A 20,039-nucleotide genomic window follows, 5' to 3' on the forward strand; every position below is an offset into this window, starting at 1 on the left:
CTAGTGATGTAGCTACTGTATGAAGGGCTCTGAATAATTTTTTTCATTAGCATGTTACCCAACCTGCACTCAGAGCTGAACACCTACACTCGTGTTTAGTGTTGTTGACAGCGGTACATTGTCTGAATATGTTGATGTTCAATGTAGGCTAGCACATGTTGATACTTTATGGCGTAGATGAAGTGCACACAGGATCCATCTGTGATCATGGAGAAGTTTGGTTAGCAACCACATGTATACAGTAAAAGAGACTGACCAGGCTTTTGTAGGCTACATGGTTGTATTAGAAATGGAATTGTCTGAGACTTGTCACTCATTGGTCCAGTCTTGTGACCGCTGGATTGGGCCTCACATTCGTTGGGTTTGGTTTGAAGCTGATACTCTGTGAGACACATCTACCCTTCTATTTACATTTCAAAAACATGTCCATGGATGGATCAATGGATTTCAGTGATAGCAGGGCTTTTGTCTATGAGTCAGGTGTTTGTGTACAGTGTTTGTGTACAATGTGTGTTTGTGTACAATGTTGTGTGCTATGTTATTAGAAAGTACTTGTTCAGTGAACTGTACACTGTGAGTGCTTCCTCTATTGCTGTGCATGGGTGGCTAAATTAACTGTGAAACTAGACAGCCTATAGCACACGTGTGGTCAGGGGTTTGACGTGTCATATGTACATTTCTAAGTATTACTGTAAAAGGAAGCATGTTTTTTTTTTACACTCACAGTTTTTATCTAGTTTGTTCGTAGCCACAGCTTATCTTGTATTTCCACCACTGATGCAGATCATTCTGTGCACAAGTCATCACTACATATGTAGTCTATCTAGTTAGGAGTAGGAATACTATCACTGCACTCTGCGATGATGTGATATAGGTCACACTACACTGAACTCGGGGGATCTCTCAAGATGATGAAGTCAACATGTTATGACCTGCACGTATCTCCTACACCCCCGTCCACAAGAGAACTCGGGCGTGCAAGACTTTGTTTACTCACCTTTAACCCCCTGTCCCCACGGTTACCCCCCCCGCCGCGCCACACCCATAGAGTGCAGAGCCTCGCCGCCATCGCAGTGTCCCTCAGGATGTACAGCTTCATGGGAGGCGGCCTGTTCTGCGCCATCGTGGGGAACATCCTGCTGGTGGTCTCCACGGCGACGGACTACTGGATGCAGTACCGTCTTTCGGGCAGCTTCGCCCACCAGGGCCTGTGGAGGTACTGCATGTCCGGGAAGTGCTACATGCAGACGGACAGCATCGGTGAGTGGGACGCCTGGGGCCCCCTGGAGCCCGGAGACCATGCTGGAAGAGCTGGCTCAGTAGAGGCCAGAGGTCTCCTTTGGAATGAATGAATGAATGAATGAATGAATGAATGAATGAATGAATGAATGAATGAATGAATGAACGAACGAACGAACGAACGAACGAACGAACGAACGAACGAACGAACAAAGGATGGAAGGAACGAACGAAGGAACGAAGGAACGAATGAACGAATGAACAAATGAACAAATGAACGAATGAACGAATGAACGAATGAACGAATGAATGAACGGACGAACGAACGAACGAACGAATTAACACACTTCCTGTTAAAAGATAATACGTGTAGCCTACTACTTATCACTGTGTTTTATTGAGGACATTGCTGACAAACTGTCTTAATGTTAAATTCACAAAATTTTACATTTTAAATGTTCTCTCTCTCCTCAGCCTACTGGAATGCTACCCGTGCCTTCATGATCCTGTCGGCCATGTCGTGCTTCGCCGGCATCATCGCAGGGATCCTCTCCTTCGCCCACTTCTCCGCTTTTGAGAGATTCAACCGCTCCTTCGCAGCAGGGATCATGTTCTTTGTCTCCAGTGAGTCACACTCAACATCATAAAGCAAACAGATCCATATGCACACAAAATAAACACACAAAAAAACATATAGCGTCACATGCAAACCCAAAACAAATTCATGTCAAGTAAACAAAGTTATTCTGGGAATCGGGGAATGTTCAGCTGAATGTTCAGCAAATGTCAATATGTGCTCTTCTTTATCCTCCACCAGCTCTCTTTGTGCTGCTTGCAATGGCCATCTACACTGGGGTGACTGTGAACTTCCTGGGCAAGCGCTTTGGTGACTGGCGTTTCTCCTGGTCTTATATACTAGGCTGGGTGGCGCTGCTCATGACCTTCTTTGCAGGTAAATAAAGACATGACTATGTCCCCGACCAAAGCACTGATCGCCGAAACATGGGTATTTATCGTTAATAAACTGACTGGAGCAAATAGAGTGGGCGATGTCCAGGTTACAGATCAATGTCCAGGTTTAGTTGTTCTCCTATAAATCACCTTGGATTTAAAGTAATTTAAAGTAATTTCTGCTTTGTATTGCAGGTATATTTTACATGTGTGCCTACAGGATGCATGAGTGTAGGAGAGTGGCTGGCCCGCGCTAAAAGAGAGGGATGAAATCACGTCGGAAGCCGCTGGAATAGGGACCTTCATCCCAGCAAGTCAAGAGTCAATGGGTTGAATCAAACTTTCAACAAGAGACCCATTGTTACACTGGAAAAGAGACGTTGAATGGAAGATGCATAACCAAAAATTAATAAAGACGTTTAATTGTTCCTCAGAAGTTTATTTAATTTCATAGGTCAAATGTGTTCCTTTGTAGTTGTCACTTTTACTAAAAGAAATTAATGATCAATTAAGCAATTATCTTGTCGTGGTCATTAATACAAGTTTTCATATCTATGTATCCAAATACAAATTTGGTTGGCACCAAAAGGTACAGGCTGCAAGTCTAAGGCAACAAAGAATTCAACTGAAAATGCTACTGTATTAGTTTTGTAGATCAATGTCTAACTATTTTCCTTCCCGTAAATCAAATTATGTACTTCCTGAACCATACATTCTGTGCTCTTGCGTCATGGTTCTCCTTGGAAGGGGATCAGGTGCAGTCCCAGCACCTTAAAGATGGACCTCTTAGCAGTGGTGCGAAGAGCGGAGGATGAGGAGTAGAAGACGATGGGGTCCAGGCAGGTGTTGAAGGTGCTGAGCAGCAGGGTGTAGTACCTCCAGGGTGGGCTGACGCCCTGGAAATAGCCCACGATGTGGGATAAGTTATAAGGCAGCACACACACCAGGAACACAGCCAATGTCCCCAGCGCCATTCCTATGGCCTTCCGCTTCTGCACAGCTTTGATCCTCGGCTGCGTGTACACGATCCTGATGCAGTTCAGGTAGCAGAAGACGCAGACGAGGAGAGGCGCCAAGCAGAGGACCACGAAGGACCCCAGCCGTACTGGAAGGAGGATGGTCAACTGTTCTTCGGTGAAGTTCTCGTAGCACACGGCAATGCTGTGGACAGCGGCCGGGTGATCCTGGGAGATGATCACGATGCTGCAGTGTGCCATGGAGAAGATCCAGATGATAACACTGGCAATGACAGCATGAACGGGATGTTGGAGCCGGTGATAGGTGATGGGGTAGGCCAGCGCGATGTAGCGCACAACGCTGACGGCCATCAGCAGCAGCGAGCTGGTGTAGATGGTGGAGAAGAAGGTGAAGGCAGTGATGGAGCACAGGAATTCTGGAAGGTTCCACAGCATGCCGGAGGCCGCCTCGTGCATCTTGAAGGGCAGGAAGATGAGGAAGAGGATGTCGGACAGGGTCAGGCTGAGGAGCAGGATGTCGGTTGGACAGGGCTTCTCGTGGATCTTCACACTGAAGGCGTACATCGCCAAGATGTTGGCAGGGAGACCAAACAGGAAGCTGATGATGTAGATGGAGAGAATGACCTCACTTTGCACCACGTATTCCATAGCTCTGAACCAGAAGATGCAGAGACAAAAAGTCAGTACAGAACAGTACAATGGTTTCAGTGGCTAGCCATGAATGCCTGGCAAGGTAAACATACGTAAATACAAGTTCAATGTGTAGTTTACTGTACTACATATGCCAGTAAAAACAGGTTCTTACCTGTATATAGTGGTGGAAATGCAAATTATACACTGTGGGGACTAGAGGTCAAAGAAAAAGATTGCCATCTCAGTTCTCAATATAGCTCAAATATGTGTAATGCTATTGTACATTCCTTATCCTAATTTCCAACAATTTATTTTCCCATAACGACCATCAAAATGCAGTTATGAATCGTACATTTCCAATGAAACCATGTTGAACCAGAGGGCTGGTGCCCAAGCTACTGCAGGATGGTATTTTTGAGGATAATGCAAAAATGTTGTATCTCAGACATACAGTATTGTAATAAATGGGCAACATGACATTTGGGGAGGGCACAGTCCAACCCCTCACCTCACACCCATAGTGCAGTGCACTAGCCTAGTAGTAGTAGTAGTAGTAGTAGTAGTAGTAGTAGTAGTAGTAGTACAGTAGTAGTGTATACCTCATATACTGAAGCAATAACTCATGAGAGGGTGTGGTATATGGCCAATATAAATTATTGAAGTTGGTACTGTATGACATTGTTTTGAGGTAAATACTACTGATGATGTAACCGAACTGAAGCAATAATTCAGTTGAGGGCTGTGGTATATGGCTAATATACCACGGGTTGTGCTGGTCGACGGCACTCGGCTGCGCCTCGTGCACATGACCGCAGCACAACCTGTGGTATACCTGAGTAGTGGTATATACATCAGTAGTATATACCTCAAAACAATGTCACACAGTACCAACTTCAATAATCCCAACAGTTAACCACCATGCAGTTTTACAGTATGAATAGTAGTTTTACAAACAGTAGGTCCATGCACTTTGCTGGCAAATACAGTACTGGCAAATCACAGGTTATACAAAATTATAGAGGACAATAAATCAGCTCTTCACTTAACTTACCTGGTTGTAGTGGAGAATCTTTTCAAAAACATTTTTAGTTAAAGGCCAACAGAACCTCTAAAATTAAGCCTACATTTATGATAATCAGGCATAAAGACGGACTGACCAAATTGAGCTCTACTCTACATCTGAGGACATCACCAAGCTTGTAAATAATGGCAGTGGAGCATGTGGTAAATATGCAAAACTATGCAACTATGCAAAACTGTGACGTTGTTGTCAGCCTACTGTACATCTGATATCAGTATCATTGGGAAGCGCAAATGACTCAGTCAGCAGCCTCTGGGCTGCTATTACTGCAGCACTGTCATTTTAATTCTGACAGGTTTTCAATTCAATTCAATAACCTTTACTTACGGGGGCGGCTCAATAACCTTTGCGGGGGCGGCTGTAGCGGTAGAGTGGGTCGTTCAATGATCGAAGGGTCAGTGGTTCGAATCCCAGCTCCGACTGTCCACATGTCGAAGTGTCCTTGAGCAAGGCACCTAACCCCAAATTGCTCCCAATGAGCAGGTTAGCACCTTGCATGGCAGCTTCCGCCATTGGGGCGTGAGTGTGTGTGTGAATGGGTGAATGAGAGGCCATTGTAAAGCGCTTTGAGTGCTGCTAAGGTGGAAAAGCGCTATATAAGTGCAGTCCATTTACCATTTACTTAAACTCGAAGGACACTGTAGTTGCCCTCATTTACAGTGACGACAAGTAAAGTCTACATGTAAAAACAACAACTTATAATTAATTTTTGATTAATTAGGAAACTTGAACTTTTATTACTAGCAGTTACAGAGTACATGTTAAACATTCCCACCAGTGATACATACGCTTCAAACAGCATTCTGTATGGTAAAACATTTCAGGCAATACAGACAAAAAATGCATTGTCCATTATGAGTCTGTGACAACAGTGACAACATAGGCAGACATATTGCTCTAAATGAGACTTAACATGTATTAAGTATAAAGCTTGGTAACTATAACATATAAACGTAAGGTATTAACCCTTTTGTATTAACCTCATCCTGTACATAGTGTATATTTAAGCAATAAACCACGAGAGGCCGTGTGTTATAGTGATTTTATAACAGCTAGGGGGGTTTTAGGCACTCCGCTTCGTGCCTCGAGTGGTTTATTGCTTTTATACAACGGTTACCACAGCTATTAGTGTAAAATAAACACACAGCAATGTAAAATATTAACATTTATTCAAAACGAAGCATCATTCCCTCAATTCCACCGAGCAAAATAGTTCCCCTAACAAAAGGGTTGCCAAGCAACAACAACAACTACAATGCATTGGATCAAATAGGAGGTACATTAATACTGAAAATGGAATGATATGCGTCCCAGGTGTGTGTTACAAAGTATTTTAACACGGCTTCCAGCCAATTAGAATCAAGAACCAGAACGAACCATTGTATAAACTGGAATTGTGCCTCCCCTTTTATTTTTAGCAGTATATTGTAATTTGTACATTGCACTGCATTTGGTTGCACTGTTTTTTGTATTTTGTATTTGTACTGTTTTTGTACTGTTTTTTTGTACTATTTTGCACTGTCATGTCTTTGCACTGTCCTGTCCCACACCCTGTCCTACATCATCTACAACAGAGTATGCCTTAACCCTAGCCAGATTCCTAGTATGTGTGAACCATAACACAGTAGATGGCAACAAACAGCTCTTGAGTCTTGAGTCTTTTAAGGAAGCAGACCTTGTGTTTCTTTCATATGTTTTCATAGACGTCATCGTTGTCTGACCGCATGTCCTGTGGGAAATGTTCATGTTAGATTTGTTCGCTCTTTTATGTGGGGAATACCACATGTCGTACAGTATACAGTATGGGTCACCAAAGCCATGTGGCTTCAAACATGCACTTGATCTAGGGCATTTGTTGCATATTTACAGTAAGTGGTTGTGTCCACCTGCTGCTTTTTCAAACTGTTTTTTATGCAAGTGGAGCAGCCAGGAGGCCTCCAGTTAAAATTGTTTCAACTTTTAGAAAGGATTAAAATGCATCCATGTCTCTTGCAAGTCTAATCAGTAACAAAGCAACAGCAAAGTGAGTCCTGCCCTGTTCAGCTTAATATGTTTGGAAGATAAAAGTGTGACAGGTGGACATAAGAACCTAGAGGGGTCTTACCCGTATTCTGCTCTTTTTGCATCCTGGAGCCACACAGGGCTTCTTGGGCACAAATTCATTCACATAGATTGATGATTCTATGGCCTTAGTCTGGGATCTGCTTATAGCTGACCTATAGAGGGATTTAAGGGGAAGGATGAATGGCCAAAAAAACAGAGCCTTGAACTTCCTTTTTGTCTTGATCAGTGTGCATGCTTCAATCAATGAACAAGTCAACACAGATATTTGTGTTCAGACATCTGAGTTAGGAAGGGGACCTTTCTTACCTGGGGGGGGCTCTGTACCTTTGGTTGTCTGACGTGACTGATTGCCTTAAAAGAGAAATGGTAAATTATGCTTAAAGGTTACACAGATAGATTTTGTGTTTATTTATCGTGTGATTATAAAATAAATGTAGATTGCACACTGTAATGGCTACAGAAAAATGACACCATCTGCATTTCGATTCCTTATGGCCTCACAAATCACTGATGCTTTCAATAAATGTTTTGAAGCTGCTTCACCTCAAAGGGATATCAGTGGCTGCAGGTCTGGCGCAGGGACTTCGCTGGGATTTTCTGTTTTGAGAAATGAAATCAGGCGAAAAAATAACAAAAAATGAAACAAATGTGGCTTCTAATACCGTGCGTTAGGAAGACTACAAACCTCTTGCTGTGGCAGATTCTGAAAACGAGCAGGCCTATGATTGTGCAAAGGAAGGCACAACCGAACACCACGGCAATCAGAATCCCTTGCAAGGCTGCTACCGAGAAAGAACAGAAGGACAAGAGAGCAATGACATGAGGAGGAAGAGAGAGCAAACTACCAGACATGAGTCCAAATTTGAAATATTTTCAATTACTTTAGCATTTGCTAAAGTCTGCTCAGATCGTCTCGTGGGTGCGGGATTGCATTATTGTGAACAGCCCATTGGTTCCATTTCGCAGACAAGAACAATGGTAAATTGGTCAGCACTTATCGCGCTTTTATCCAGAGCGCTTTACAATGGCCTCTCATTCACCCATACATGGCGGCAGTTGCCATGCAAGGTGCTAGCCTGCTCACTGGGTGCAACTTGTGGTTCAGTGTCTTGCCCAAGGACACTTGGGCAACATATGGACAGGAGGAGGCGGGATTTGAACCGCCAACCCTACGATCATTGAACGACCCGCTCTACCACTGAGCCACAGCTCAATCAATGAAGTGCAGATGAGTCATTTAAATTATTTCAAAATAAGATTTCGATCTCAGGTCAGGAAACAACTATGCAGGTTAAGACAATGTAGATTTGATCTGTGAACCGTAGAATGTTTACATGTTGTTTCTCTGAGAACAGGTATCTGTCGAGTGGCAAGACCCACTGGGTTCAGCGCTGAGCAGGAAACATTCGGTTCGCTCTCCACTGGTCCGGCGATCTGCGCCGACACCACATTTTGTCTGTAGGTGGTGACAGAAGTGAAGGACGCTGGCAGTGTGTCTTCCCCATCGATGATCCAGCTCAGAGAGGCGTTGGGGTTGGCCTCCGCCCGACAAACACAGCTCAGACGTCCATCCCTCAGGGAGCAGGTGGAGTCAGAGAGGAGGTCTGGGGGGACTGGCGTTGGAAGGCCGGAATAAACACAATCATAAATTAGTAGTGATATTGTACTGAATCAGATACAGTTTGGCTTATTTCACACTTAATTGGCAGTTTACTAAGATGTACTAACAACTAAAAAACTTACAGTTGACATCCAGATACAACCAGGCCGACTGCTTTTCTCCGAAATTGTTGTGGGCAACGCAGGAGAAAGAGGTATTTCGGACGATGTTGGAAAATGATATGTTGTCTTTATTGGTGGAATGAACGTGGACGTCTGTGCCGCCTTGTCTTCTTAACCACACATAACCTTCCGGCTTGGGGTTGCTGTCAGCTACACACTTCATGTTGACGCTGCGGCCCTCAGTGACTTGTTCCTCTGATGTCAGGTTAACACTCACAGGAGCATCTGTAAAACAATGTATCATGTGTTATGGTAGTGTGTAGTATTGTGTCTTTGTTACTTACAGGTGTGTGTTGCGTTTAATTTGCCTATAAACCATCTAAAAGAATGGTCCAATAGCAATAAATCACAGATGACACATTTAATAATTCAATATTGACATGGCAGAAATGTGAACACAAAGAGAAATCAGTCATCTTGATTATTCTTCTAATCTTCATTATTTTCATAACTATGTTGATACTTCTTGATACTAAAACATTTAACTCACATGAGACATTCAGTGTAACGGGCTGACTCTCCATGGGGCCTGAATTGAATATGGCGGTGCATCTAATCACTGTGTTGTGAAGCTGACGCAGCATCCTTCCTTGTATTCTGCTAGTGAACTCCCACAATGCTCCCTGCTGCTCAGTGATGCTCTCCACCGGGGAGGTCTCAGGCAGGGGGTCCCAGTGAAGCGCGGGAGGAGAGGGGGGGCAGGAATGCCGGACAGTACAGCTGGCCTGGAGAGGGCCCCCCTCCACCAGCTCTCTCTGCACCCATATCACTGGAGCTCTCTGCCCTGCGAAGTGTGATGACCAGGAACAGTGTTCATGTCAGTGTAAATTCTCAGTTAAAACTTCTCAGTTAGCTTACCCAGTGTTGTTAGTCCTGTCTGTTGTTTTGTCTGATTTGTCTTCTCTGTTCTTGTAAAACATCCTTGGGTGTCTAGAAAGGCGCTATATAAATCTAATTTATTATTATTATTATTATTATTATTATTATTATAAATTATATTATAATGAGACGTGGCCCATCTCCAGGTAACGCCTCTGAGGGTAAGAGGATGTCAGTATTGTTTTTGTAATAGAATCACTCAGTTTGGTCATGTACAATCATGTTTGTTACACAGTTTTTCACAACCACCTGTTTTTCATAACCACCCATCCTATTTCAGCAAATGAAAAGCTGTCACTCATTCTGACAACAAAGAGGCCTTCAAATAAACTCACCAACAACGTTAATCGTTACAACCTGATGATAGAATTTCTGGGATTGTGACTCATCCGGGTTTATCCACACATAGACCTGGACTTGGTTGTCCTCTCTTCTCACATTCTCAATCCTCAGGGTGCAGTCTCCCTGGGTGGGGTCACCTGGCACTGACGTACGCCCTTGGAACTGATACTCCACGCTGGTGGGCTGATGGCCATTGTAGACTTGAGGATATCTTGTACCATGGTACTGGTACCAGATGACCCGCTGGTGGGGTTCGGTGTGACAGGGCACCTCCACACAGCTGCCTTCCACAGCGGTCACAGACCTGGGCATGTCTATGGTCCAGCTCTCACCCAGGGGTACAAGCAGGCACCCTAAAGAGGAAAGACAAATCAGCCGGTCAATATCATATCAGCTCTCTTGTAACAGCCTACTCTACTGAATTAGATATCAGTACTGAAATCAGTTGTGTACAACTGTGTTATAAACAAATACATTAATGTTTGAAAGCTATCAGGCATGGGAGACTGATTAGCTGTGGCAGAGCAGAAGAGACACCCAGCCTGAGAGAGAGAGAGAGAGAGGAGAGAGAAAGAGAGAGAGAAGGAGCGCTCACACAGCTGTCAGCAGCACACTGGGAACAGGCCAGAGATGGAGGGATGGATGATGGATAGAGAGAGGGATGGACCCACTTTCATGATTTTCTTATTGATGATGAACATCGTACGTGATTAAAGGGTTACTGGATACGCTGCATTATCTAAAAATCTATGATAAGTTCATATTTTACCAGTCAGGAAGCTGAGTAGTCCAACCACGTACAAGGTGTCCATGGAGTCAGTGGGGGTCCAGAAATATGTCCAGGCTATAGATGGAATTCTGGATCTAAAATAAGGAAAAACAGCAACACTTTATCTGACAGCCGAGTTTATTGGTAGTTACCTGGTATCCATTAAATAACTAGTGTGGTAGTATTGATTACTTACAGGGACACACAAGAGATGATCCACTTACAAGACTGTTTGACTTTAGGCAGTTAACAATGGATGTCAATCACCAGTCAAAGACTTTCGTTTTTTAGAGAGTTCTTTGTAGGTTATTTTCTGGTGTTTAAGGATGTGAAACTACTGATTCAAGGAACAGTTCCTTCTTTGACTATGAGGTCAGAATTAAAATAGAAAATAGGCGACTGATATGAACAGTCTGACTAAAAATATGAGAAGAAACTGAAGTTCAATAAAGAAATAAGTTGTTTGAAGCAGGTGATATGACAACATGTGAGAGACTATTGTGAATAATGAAAAACATTTTTCAGTACAGTATCATCGATGCTAGATAGCAATACAAGTGCATATTGTACTGCATACTACAAACACTCCATACCATAATCACTAGCCGGGACCTAGAGACACGGAGAGGCAGCCTCCAGCCTGCTAGTGAATCCTTCGTGTACATCCTTGGTGTATATCCTTTTATGCACTGTGTATATCTAGATGTGTGTTTTAGAGTCTTAGCGACTGGCATTGTTTGGTGAAAATATGTGTTGCTTATGTGGCTCCGTATGCTACTAGTCATGTTTTGCCTCTCTAGTGTCTCTCCCTCTTATTTTTGATTGAAGGAAGTACCTCAAGCTTTAGAGTCTGTTGTAAAGTATTCATAGTTTACGCTGAATTCTTTAGGAGCCTGCCTGCTAAGTGCTTTTTGTGCCTTATTATGTGATCCACTTAAATATCCTATTATGGACTACAGGGATAGCTAACACATAAGGGTAACATCTCTGTCTACTCTATTGATATTCATGTCTCTCTCATGAAGTATTTAGCACATATTTAGTGCTCTGTAAATGTTCCTAGCCAATAGATTTAAACATTTTCCAGGAGCTTGCTCGATCATCTTGTTGAGAGAGGTCAGGGAAGAATTTTTTACAGCTCACCTAATTTAGGCCCCTGGGTGAAATGTTTTTGTTTTTATTTTCTTCCTTCTGGAATATGTAGGGGTAGGATCTATGTCCTAAGCTTTGATTGATGTCCACCCCCCCTTTGCTCTCTGTAAAGTGCATTGTGTTGCCTCTGTGTATGGAATGCGCTATACAAATAAAGTTTGATTTGATTAGATTACTGTCCAGTGTCATCTCACTAGAGATGACATCACATTGGTTAAATCAGTCATGTAGTTTTGACCACAAATCGTGAAACAGTATTAAACTTAAACTATATTAAAATAAATATTGAAAGTTTATTGAGACATTTGCCATGTTATCTATTTGTTTTGGTAAAAAAAAAAAAGACTTACTTTGTGAGGAACCGCTGCAACTGCTGTGGGTGTCTAACTGGAATGAACCCCATGTGATACTATGTGATACTTCCTCTGTTTGACTCACACTGGAAACTCACTGAGCCTGACCAGAGGAGGCTCTGCCCCCACCACAGGTTGAGCACTAAGGACAGGCCTAGCTAGCTCTGATAGTGTGTGCTGATAGTATATATATATATATATATATATATATATATACAGTATATAGAGGGTGGGATGGTTTGTGTGATATGAATTGTTAAACTATGATACTGTAGCACATAGCCCATACCCTGTAGGTCCAGATAGCAGATTTCCTGAGATCCTGTTGCACTGTTCTCCATAGCAGGTATAACTCTACTAAAATAACTTGAACAGCTACAGTATAGCATGAGTTACTATGACACTATGCAGGTCATCATGATATTAATCATGATAAATACCAGAAAACATTATGTTCATTGAAATATTTTATTTTTGGGGTTGGATGAGACAAGTAAAAACAATCCCACAAGTAAAAAACAATCCATAGAATTATAAAATCCACACAAAATGTAATCTGAAACTATTATAGAGCAATATAAATCTACTGCTGGAAAATATGATCGCAAATTCAACAATTAAAATTATCTTCAACAAATTTAAGATTTCTTAATTCATAAAATATCATTAAGTGTTAGTTGCTAGCATATACAAAGGAGGTAGAATGCACTATTTATTTGGGTGTGTTATTGCTTTTCTTATATTAGACCTGGGCATACTCCCAGTCTACCGGCTTCTCTACATCAGCATTGGGCCCAATTTCCTTATACAGGTTCTTCATCTCTAATGACACCTTCTTGTTACTTTGGGCTGAGTCCTCTCTACCCTCCTCTTCCTCCTCTCTCTTTGCCTGACTCAGCACCTCACTCTTGATACAGATGTCTTCCTCTGGTGCAGCGGCTTCCTGAAGTGACAAACAGATCTTTGACTGTGTTGTTCATGCCGGCAATGTTTTGAGTATGAAATAAATTACAGTTCCATGAGTGAGAGTGATCAGGAAGACTGATGACAATAGATCCTGGTCTAAACAGCTACCTCAGCTCTTCCTCCACTGGTCAGAACCAGATCCACTTCATTATCACTGCTGCTGGACTTGGCTTGGCACCTGATCACACGGAAGCACAACTCCTTACCCCTGCCAAATAGACATGTCAAATGAATGACAAACATCATACCAAAAAATAAAATTAAAGAAGTAGTATTTTATTTATAATTAAATAAAATAAATCTATTTGTGATGGAGTCTCAAGGAACATTAAAAACAGAAAATATTTGTATTCCTACGTATCACAAACTTGAAACATGGTGGCATTTGCAAATCTATCATTTAAAATATTGAGTTACAGAACGACGTATGGAAAGCATGAAATACATCCAAGCCTGGTAGCAGTTCCTCATCACCTAGAGAGAGAACAGAGTGATCTTACCTTTGTGAAAACAGTAGAGCACATATCAGTCCTGTTAATAGTACAGAAACTAGCACAGTAGTGAAGAAGACTGGCAATGGCACATAACCTACAGAAAGATAGACTGGCATTGGTTATCACAATCAAAGTCCATTGCATAATCAAGCAAGTCTATAATGGTCTCAAAAACAGATGATGACTGCCTACTAAATGTACCCACTGTACAAAACAAGAAACTTAGGATATGCTTGGTTGCTTGTACATCAAACTAACCTCGAGAATCTCTGTTATTGTCCTGTTGTTGATCAGTATTGACACAGCCAAAATAGAACTGGAAGCCCGTGGATCTCACAGAGTTGGTGCTGATGCAGACCACAGTGGGCGTGTCCTCTGATGATTGACGCATGGTGAAAGAGCTCCTCAGGCCCCTGCTGCCCAGAGGCTCCTCCCACACGACTGTGTCAGAGTGATTGACAGGCTGTCCAGCCAATCGCCACTCCAGTCTGGGAGAAGGATTTCCATGGCTCTCACAGGAACATTTGATCTGAGCTGTATCCCTGACACAGCGAGAGGAGGACAGGATCTCAGGAGCAACTACAATCAAGTCAGGAGGAAGACAAAAAGAAAAGTACATGGTCCAAGATGAGCTCTGATACTTTGCACTCAACATACAGTGCATCATCTAGTACAGTGTTCATTTTGTAAAATTAGTTGTTAGTTATTTCCAGTGGGCAGTGGCTAGTTTCAGTGCAAACTAGAATGGAGAAGTAAGACGCCTCCTTTCCTCCACTAGTCTGGGGGCCCACCTTGGGAAAGTGGTAGTACCCCCCTAGCCCCCCGACCTGGGGTTACAGGCAAAACCCCTGATGGAAAACAACACAAGAGGAAGAGAGACCCGGCCCGGAGGAAGTCCGGGGCCCTCGTCTGGAGCCAGGCCTAGACAAAGGGCCCGCCTGCGAGCGCCTGGTGGCCAGGCTTACCACGGAGCCCGGCCGGGCCCATCCCGAAAAAGCGACGTGGAGACACCATCTCATCCTCCATCCCGTGGACCCACCACCCGTGGGAGGAACTGTCGGGGTTGGGTGCGCTGCCAACTAGGTGGCAGTGAAGGTGGAGGGCACCGACGGTCAGGACCCGGGCAGCAAAGGCTGGCTCTGGGGACATGGAACGTGACCTCGCTGGGGGGGAAGGAGCTGGAGCTTGTGAGGGAGGTGGAGCGATACCAATTACACCTGGTGGGGCTAACCTCCACGCACAGCACCGGCACCGGAACCAAACTCTAAGGCAGGTGTGGCTCTACTAGCTAGCCCCCAGCTGAGCGCCTCTGTGCTGGAGCTAACCCCAGTGGACAAGAGGGTCGCCTCCCTGCGCCTTAGAACTGTGGGGGGGGGGGGAACTCTGACTGTGGTTTGTGCTTATGCACCAAACAGCAGTTCGGAGTATTCAGCCTTCCTGCAGACCCTAAGTGAAGTCCTATTTGGGGCTCCTACAGGGGACTCCACTGTCCTATTGGGGGACTTCAATGCGCACATGGGCAATGATGGAGACACTTGGAGGGGCGTGATTGGGAGGCATGGCCACCACGATCTAAATCCGAGTGGTGTTTTGTTGTTGGACTTCTGTGCTTGTCCATAACAAACACCATGTTCGAACACAAGGATGCCCACAAGTACACCTGGCATCAGATAAATAAAGCTTTGATTGATTGATTGATCAGAACACCTTAGGCCGAAGGTCGATGATCGATCGATTTTGTTATCGTATCATCTGATCTGAGGCCATGTGTTTTGGACACTTGGGTAAAGAGAGGGGCAGAGCTGTCCACTGATCACCATCTGGTGGTGAGCTGGTTTCGATGGCAGGGGAAGCCTCTGGACAGACCTGGAAAACCCAAGCGTATAGTGAGGGTAAACTGGGAACATCTGGAGGAAGAGCCTGTCCGGAGAGATTTCAAATGCCACCTCCGGCGGAGCTTCTCAGGCATCCCTGTGGAGGTTGGGGACATCGAACATGAGTGGTCAGTGTTCAAAGCCTCCATTGCTGAAGCCGCGGATGGGAGCTGTGGCCTGAGGGCCATAGGTACTGTACCTCAAGGGGTGGTAACCCTCGGACACCGTGGTGGACACCGGTGGTCAGGGAAGCCGTCCGACTGTAGAGGGAGGCCTTCCGGGACATGTTGGCCCAGAAGACCGCAGAGGCAGTTGCAGGGTATCGACGGGCCCGGAGGGCTGCAGCTTCGGCCATGATCAAGGCAAAGCAGCAGGTGTGGGAGGAGTTCGAAGAAACCATGGAGAAGAACTTTCGGTCGGCACCAAGGTGTTTCTGGAAGACCATCCGACACCTCAGGAAGGGAAAGCGGGGGACCATCCAAGCTGTATACAGCAAGGATGGGACACTGCTGACCTCAACTGAGGAGGTTGTTGAGCTTTGGAAGGAGCACTTTGAGGAACTCCTGAACCCAACTAACCCACCCTCTATGATCAAGGCAGAGCGGAAGATGATGGGTGTTGAGGGGCTGTCTTGGTTGACATGCCTCTTTAACATTGCGTGGAAGTCTGGGTCAGTGCCAAAGGAGTGGCAGACTGGGGTGGTGGTCTCAATATTCAAAAAAGGGGACCAGAGGGTGTGTGCAAATTACAGAGGCATCACATTACTCAGCCTCCCAGGGAAAGTGTACTTAAGGTGCTGGAAAGGAGGGTCCGGCCGATAGTCGAACCTCAGATTGAAGAGGAACAATGCAGATTTCATCCTGGTCGTGTAACCACCGACCAGCTCTTCACTCTCGGAAGGATCTTGAAGGGGGCTTGGGAGTTTGCCCAACCTGTCTACATGTGTTTTGTGGATTTGGAGAAGGCTTACGACCGGGTCCCTTGAGAGGCCTTGTGGAGGGTTATGCAGGAGTATGAAGTGAGGGGGTCCCTACTTAGGGCCATCCAATCCCTGTACACCCAGAGCGAGAGCTGTGTCCCTGTCCTCGGCAGTAAGTTAGCCGTGGGGAGGTGGGTTTGCAGTTCGGTGAACTGGGGATCGCGTCACTACTGTTTGCAGATGATGTGGTCCTGATGGCAAGTAGCCGAAATTAAACGAAAATTTCACCGGAGGGTGGCTGGGGTCTCCCCGAGAGATCGGGTGAAAAGTCCAGTCATTTGGGAGAGTCTCGGAGTAGAGCCGCTGCTCCTTTGCGTCGAAAGGAGCCAGTTGAGGTGGTTCAGGCATCTAGTGAGGATGCCTCCTAGGCGCCTCCCTAGGGAGGTGTTCCAGGCATGTCCAGCTGGGAGGTAGACGCGGGGTAGACCCAGGACTAGGTGGCGGGACTACATCTCCGCACTGGCCTGTGAGCGGCTAAAGATTCCCCAGGCAGAGCTGGTTGATGCTGCTAGGGAAAGGGATGTCTGGGGCCCCCTGCTGGAACTGCTGCCTCCGTGACCCGACCCCAGATAAGTGGATGAAGATGGATGGAGTTCTTTCCAGTGATTCTAATTTTTAGGGAGGGTCTCATTAGCGTAATCAAATACTGTCTCACTCGGTTAGTTGGTAAACTTACATGTAACCTCCATGTTAACAGTCCCTGTCTTGTCCATTCCATGTCGATTCTGGGCCACACAGTTGTACTCTCCAGCATCGTCACGGTGAATCCTATTAAAGGTCATGTTTGGTCCAGATCCCACAGCGAGTTCCTCTCTCCTGTTGACTCGGTACCAGGTGTAGTTCTCCACTGCTGGGTTGGCATCACTGCTGCAGGTCAGAGTCACAGAGCTGCCCTCCAACACTGGACCAGAGGGACTGGCTGATAATGACGTGTTCTTGGGGGGGTCTGGAAATGAAGGGATTGACTTTCATACAGTATATCACACTTTCACCAGAGTTATATAATTTTAACAGCATACATTAATGAATAAAATACATTTAGTTCTTACACAGAACATCCCATTTGAACACTGTAGAATTCTCAGTTCCATGGATATTTCTGGCCTTACAGAACATCCGACTGTTGTCGTTGAACACCGTGGTGGTTAACTTTTTTCCAAACCCTGATGATGTCACCTGATCTACATCAACTCGGTACCAGGTGTAGTTCTCCACTGCTGGGTTGGCATCACTGCTGCAGGTCAGAGTCACAGAGCTGCCCTCCAACACTGGACCAGAGGGACTCGGTGACATCCTCACACTTTTCGGAGGATCTGAAGGAAAGATCGATTTATTCTAAATTCACCATTACCAATGAAAGTAGATAACAGTACTTCCTGAATACAGAAACTATAGTACTTACACAGGATATTCAATTTGAAGACTTCAGATTTCTGTGATCCATACACATTGCTGGCCTCACAGTAAAACTGATTCTTGTTTTTGAACACCTTGGTGGTTAATGTGTTTCCAAACCCTGATGATGTCACCTGATCTACATCAACTCTGTACCAGGTGTAGTTCTCCACTGCTGGGTTGGCATCACTGCTGCAGGTCAGAGTCACAGAGCTGCCCTCCAACACTGGACCAGAGGGACTGACTGATACTGAGGTGTTCTTGGGGGGATCTGGAAATGGAGGGATTGGCCTTCATTTATATCATACTTTCACCAGAGTATTAGAGCATAGCATATGTTGATGATTGAATAAAAGACATTTAGTACTTACACAGAACATCCAATTTGAGCACTGCAGATTTTTCAACTCCTTGGACATTAGTGGCCTCACAGTAAAACTGACTGCGGTGTTTAGACACAATGGTGGTTAAGATCTTTGTAGACCTCTCTGATATCACCTGGTCTCCATCTACTCGGTACCAGGTGTAGGACGTCACTGCTGGGTTGGCATCACTGCTGCAGGTCAGAGTCACAGAGCTGCCCTCCAACACTGAGGGACTGAGGGATACTGACGTGTTCCTGGGAGGATCTGGAAATGGAGGGACTGACTTTCATACATCACACTTTCACCAGAGTTATATAATTGTAATAGAGCATACAGTTTATTAATGATTGAATAAAATACATTTAGTACTTACACAGAACATTCAATTGGAGCACTGTAGAATTCTCAGCTCCATGGACATTTCTGGCCTCACAGTAAAACTGACTTTTGTTTTTGAACACATTGGTGGTTAACACTTTTCCAAACCCTGATGATTTTACCAGATCTACATCAACTTGGTACCAGGTGTAGTTCTCCACTGCTGGGTTGGCATCACTGCTGCAGGTCAGAGTCACAGAGCTGCCCTCCAACACTGGACCAGAGGGACTCTGTGACATCCTCACACTCTTGGGAGGATCTGATGGAAATATGGATTAACTCTAAATTCACCATTACCAAAAGAGTAGATAACAATGTGCTACTTCCTGAATACAGAAACTATAGTACTTACACAGGATATTCAATTTGAAGACTTCAGATTTTTGTGCTCCATACACATTTTTGGCCTCACAGTAAAACTGATTCTTGTTTTTGAACACTTTGGTGGTTAACATTCTTCCAAAACCTGATAAAGTTACCCGATCTACATCAACTCGGTACCAGGTGTAGTTCTCCACTGCTGGGTTGGCATCACTGCTGCAGGTCAGAGTCACAGAGCTGCCCTCCAACACTGGACCAGAGGGACTGACTGATACTGACGTGTTCTTGGGAGGGTCTGGACATGGAGGGATTGGCCTTCATATATATCATACTTTCACCAGAGTATTAGAGCATAGCATATGTTGATGATTGAATAAAAGACATTGGTAACACTTTATAATAACAATGTGTTATAACACATTTATAAGCTAATAGTAGATAGTAAACAAATCATGAATAAATCATTTGTATATATTTGAAAATGATTATTAAATAGTTTGTAACCTAAGTTATAAATCATTTGTAAGCTATTAGTAGATAATTTGCTCATCATGAACAAACCATGAATATACATTTGTTAATGATTATCCAATAATTTATAACTCATTAGTACATCATTTGAAAATGTACTACTTCATCGTTCATATGATCAGTAGATAATTTTTTACACAAGATCAACCTTATTTGTAAATTATTAGTGAAATATTCAAAGATGTTATCTAATATGTAGTAACATTTGTAGGTGCGTTAAAAAAAAACTCATGATACCTTCATTTGTTTTTTCATGTTTAACAAATGCTTTATAAAACATTCTTAAAAGATCTATAGATCATTGTCAGTTGTTATTGTGGGCCCTAATCTAAAGTGAAGACTATGTTAGAAGACTATGAACAATGTTTTCTTGTTGCCTCCATTTATATTAGATAAATTTAGAAGAATCCACACAGTTGAGAAACCATGTCAGTGTGAGAAATATCTGATTTTTTCCCTTTTATAAACAATATTGGGTCTTGTTAATAAAATGTATACATCATACAGTACTCCC

The 20,039-nt window shown here is 44.0% G+C and overlaps 2 protein-coding genes across 2 annotated transcripts; one reads left to right on the forward strand and one right to left on the reverse strand.

The window, feature by feature from the left end:
• Positions 1-1,085: 1,085 nt before the first annotated feature.
• Positions 1,086-2,447, forward strand: lim2.5 (lens intrinsic membrane protein 2.5; the record flags this gene model as incomplete). The annotated part of the gene is made up of 4 exons (XM_084445104.1): positions 1,086-1,260; positions 1,714-1,863; positions 2,057-2,191; positions 2,386-2,447. 4 exons carry the CDS (start codon positions 1,086-1,088, stop codon positions 2,445-2,447), a joined length of 522 nt encoding a protein of 173 aa, XP_084301230.1.
• Positions 2,448-2,918: 471 nt separating this feature from the next.
• Positions 2,919-3,815, reverse strand: LOC311314220 (free fatty acid receptor 2; the record flags this gene model as incomplete). Its single annotated transcript, XM_084444557.1, has 1 exon — positions 2,919-3,815. One exon carries the CDS (start codon positions 3,813-3,815, stop codon positions 2,919-2,921), a length of 897 nt encoding a protein of 298 aa, XP_084300683.1.
• Positions 3,816-20,039: the final 16,224 nt, after the last annotated feature.

This window comes from Borostomias antarcticus, assembly GCF_949987555.1.
Source record: "Borostomias antarcticus genome assembly, chromosome: 10".
Taxonomy (NCBI): Eukaryota; Metazoa; Chordata; class Actinopteri; order Stomiiformes; family Stomiidae; genus Borostomias; species Borostomias antarcticus.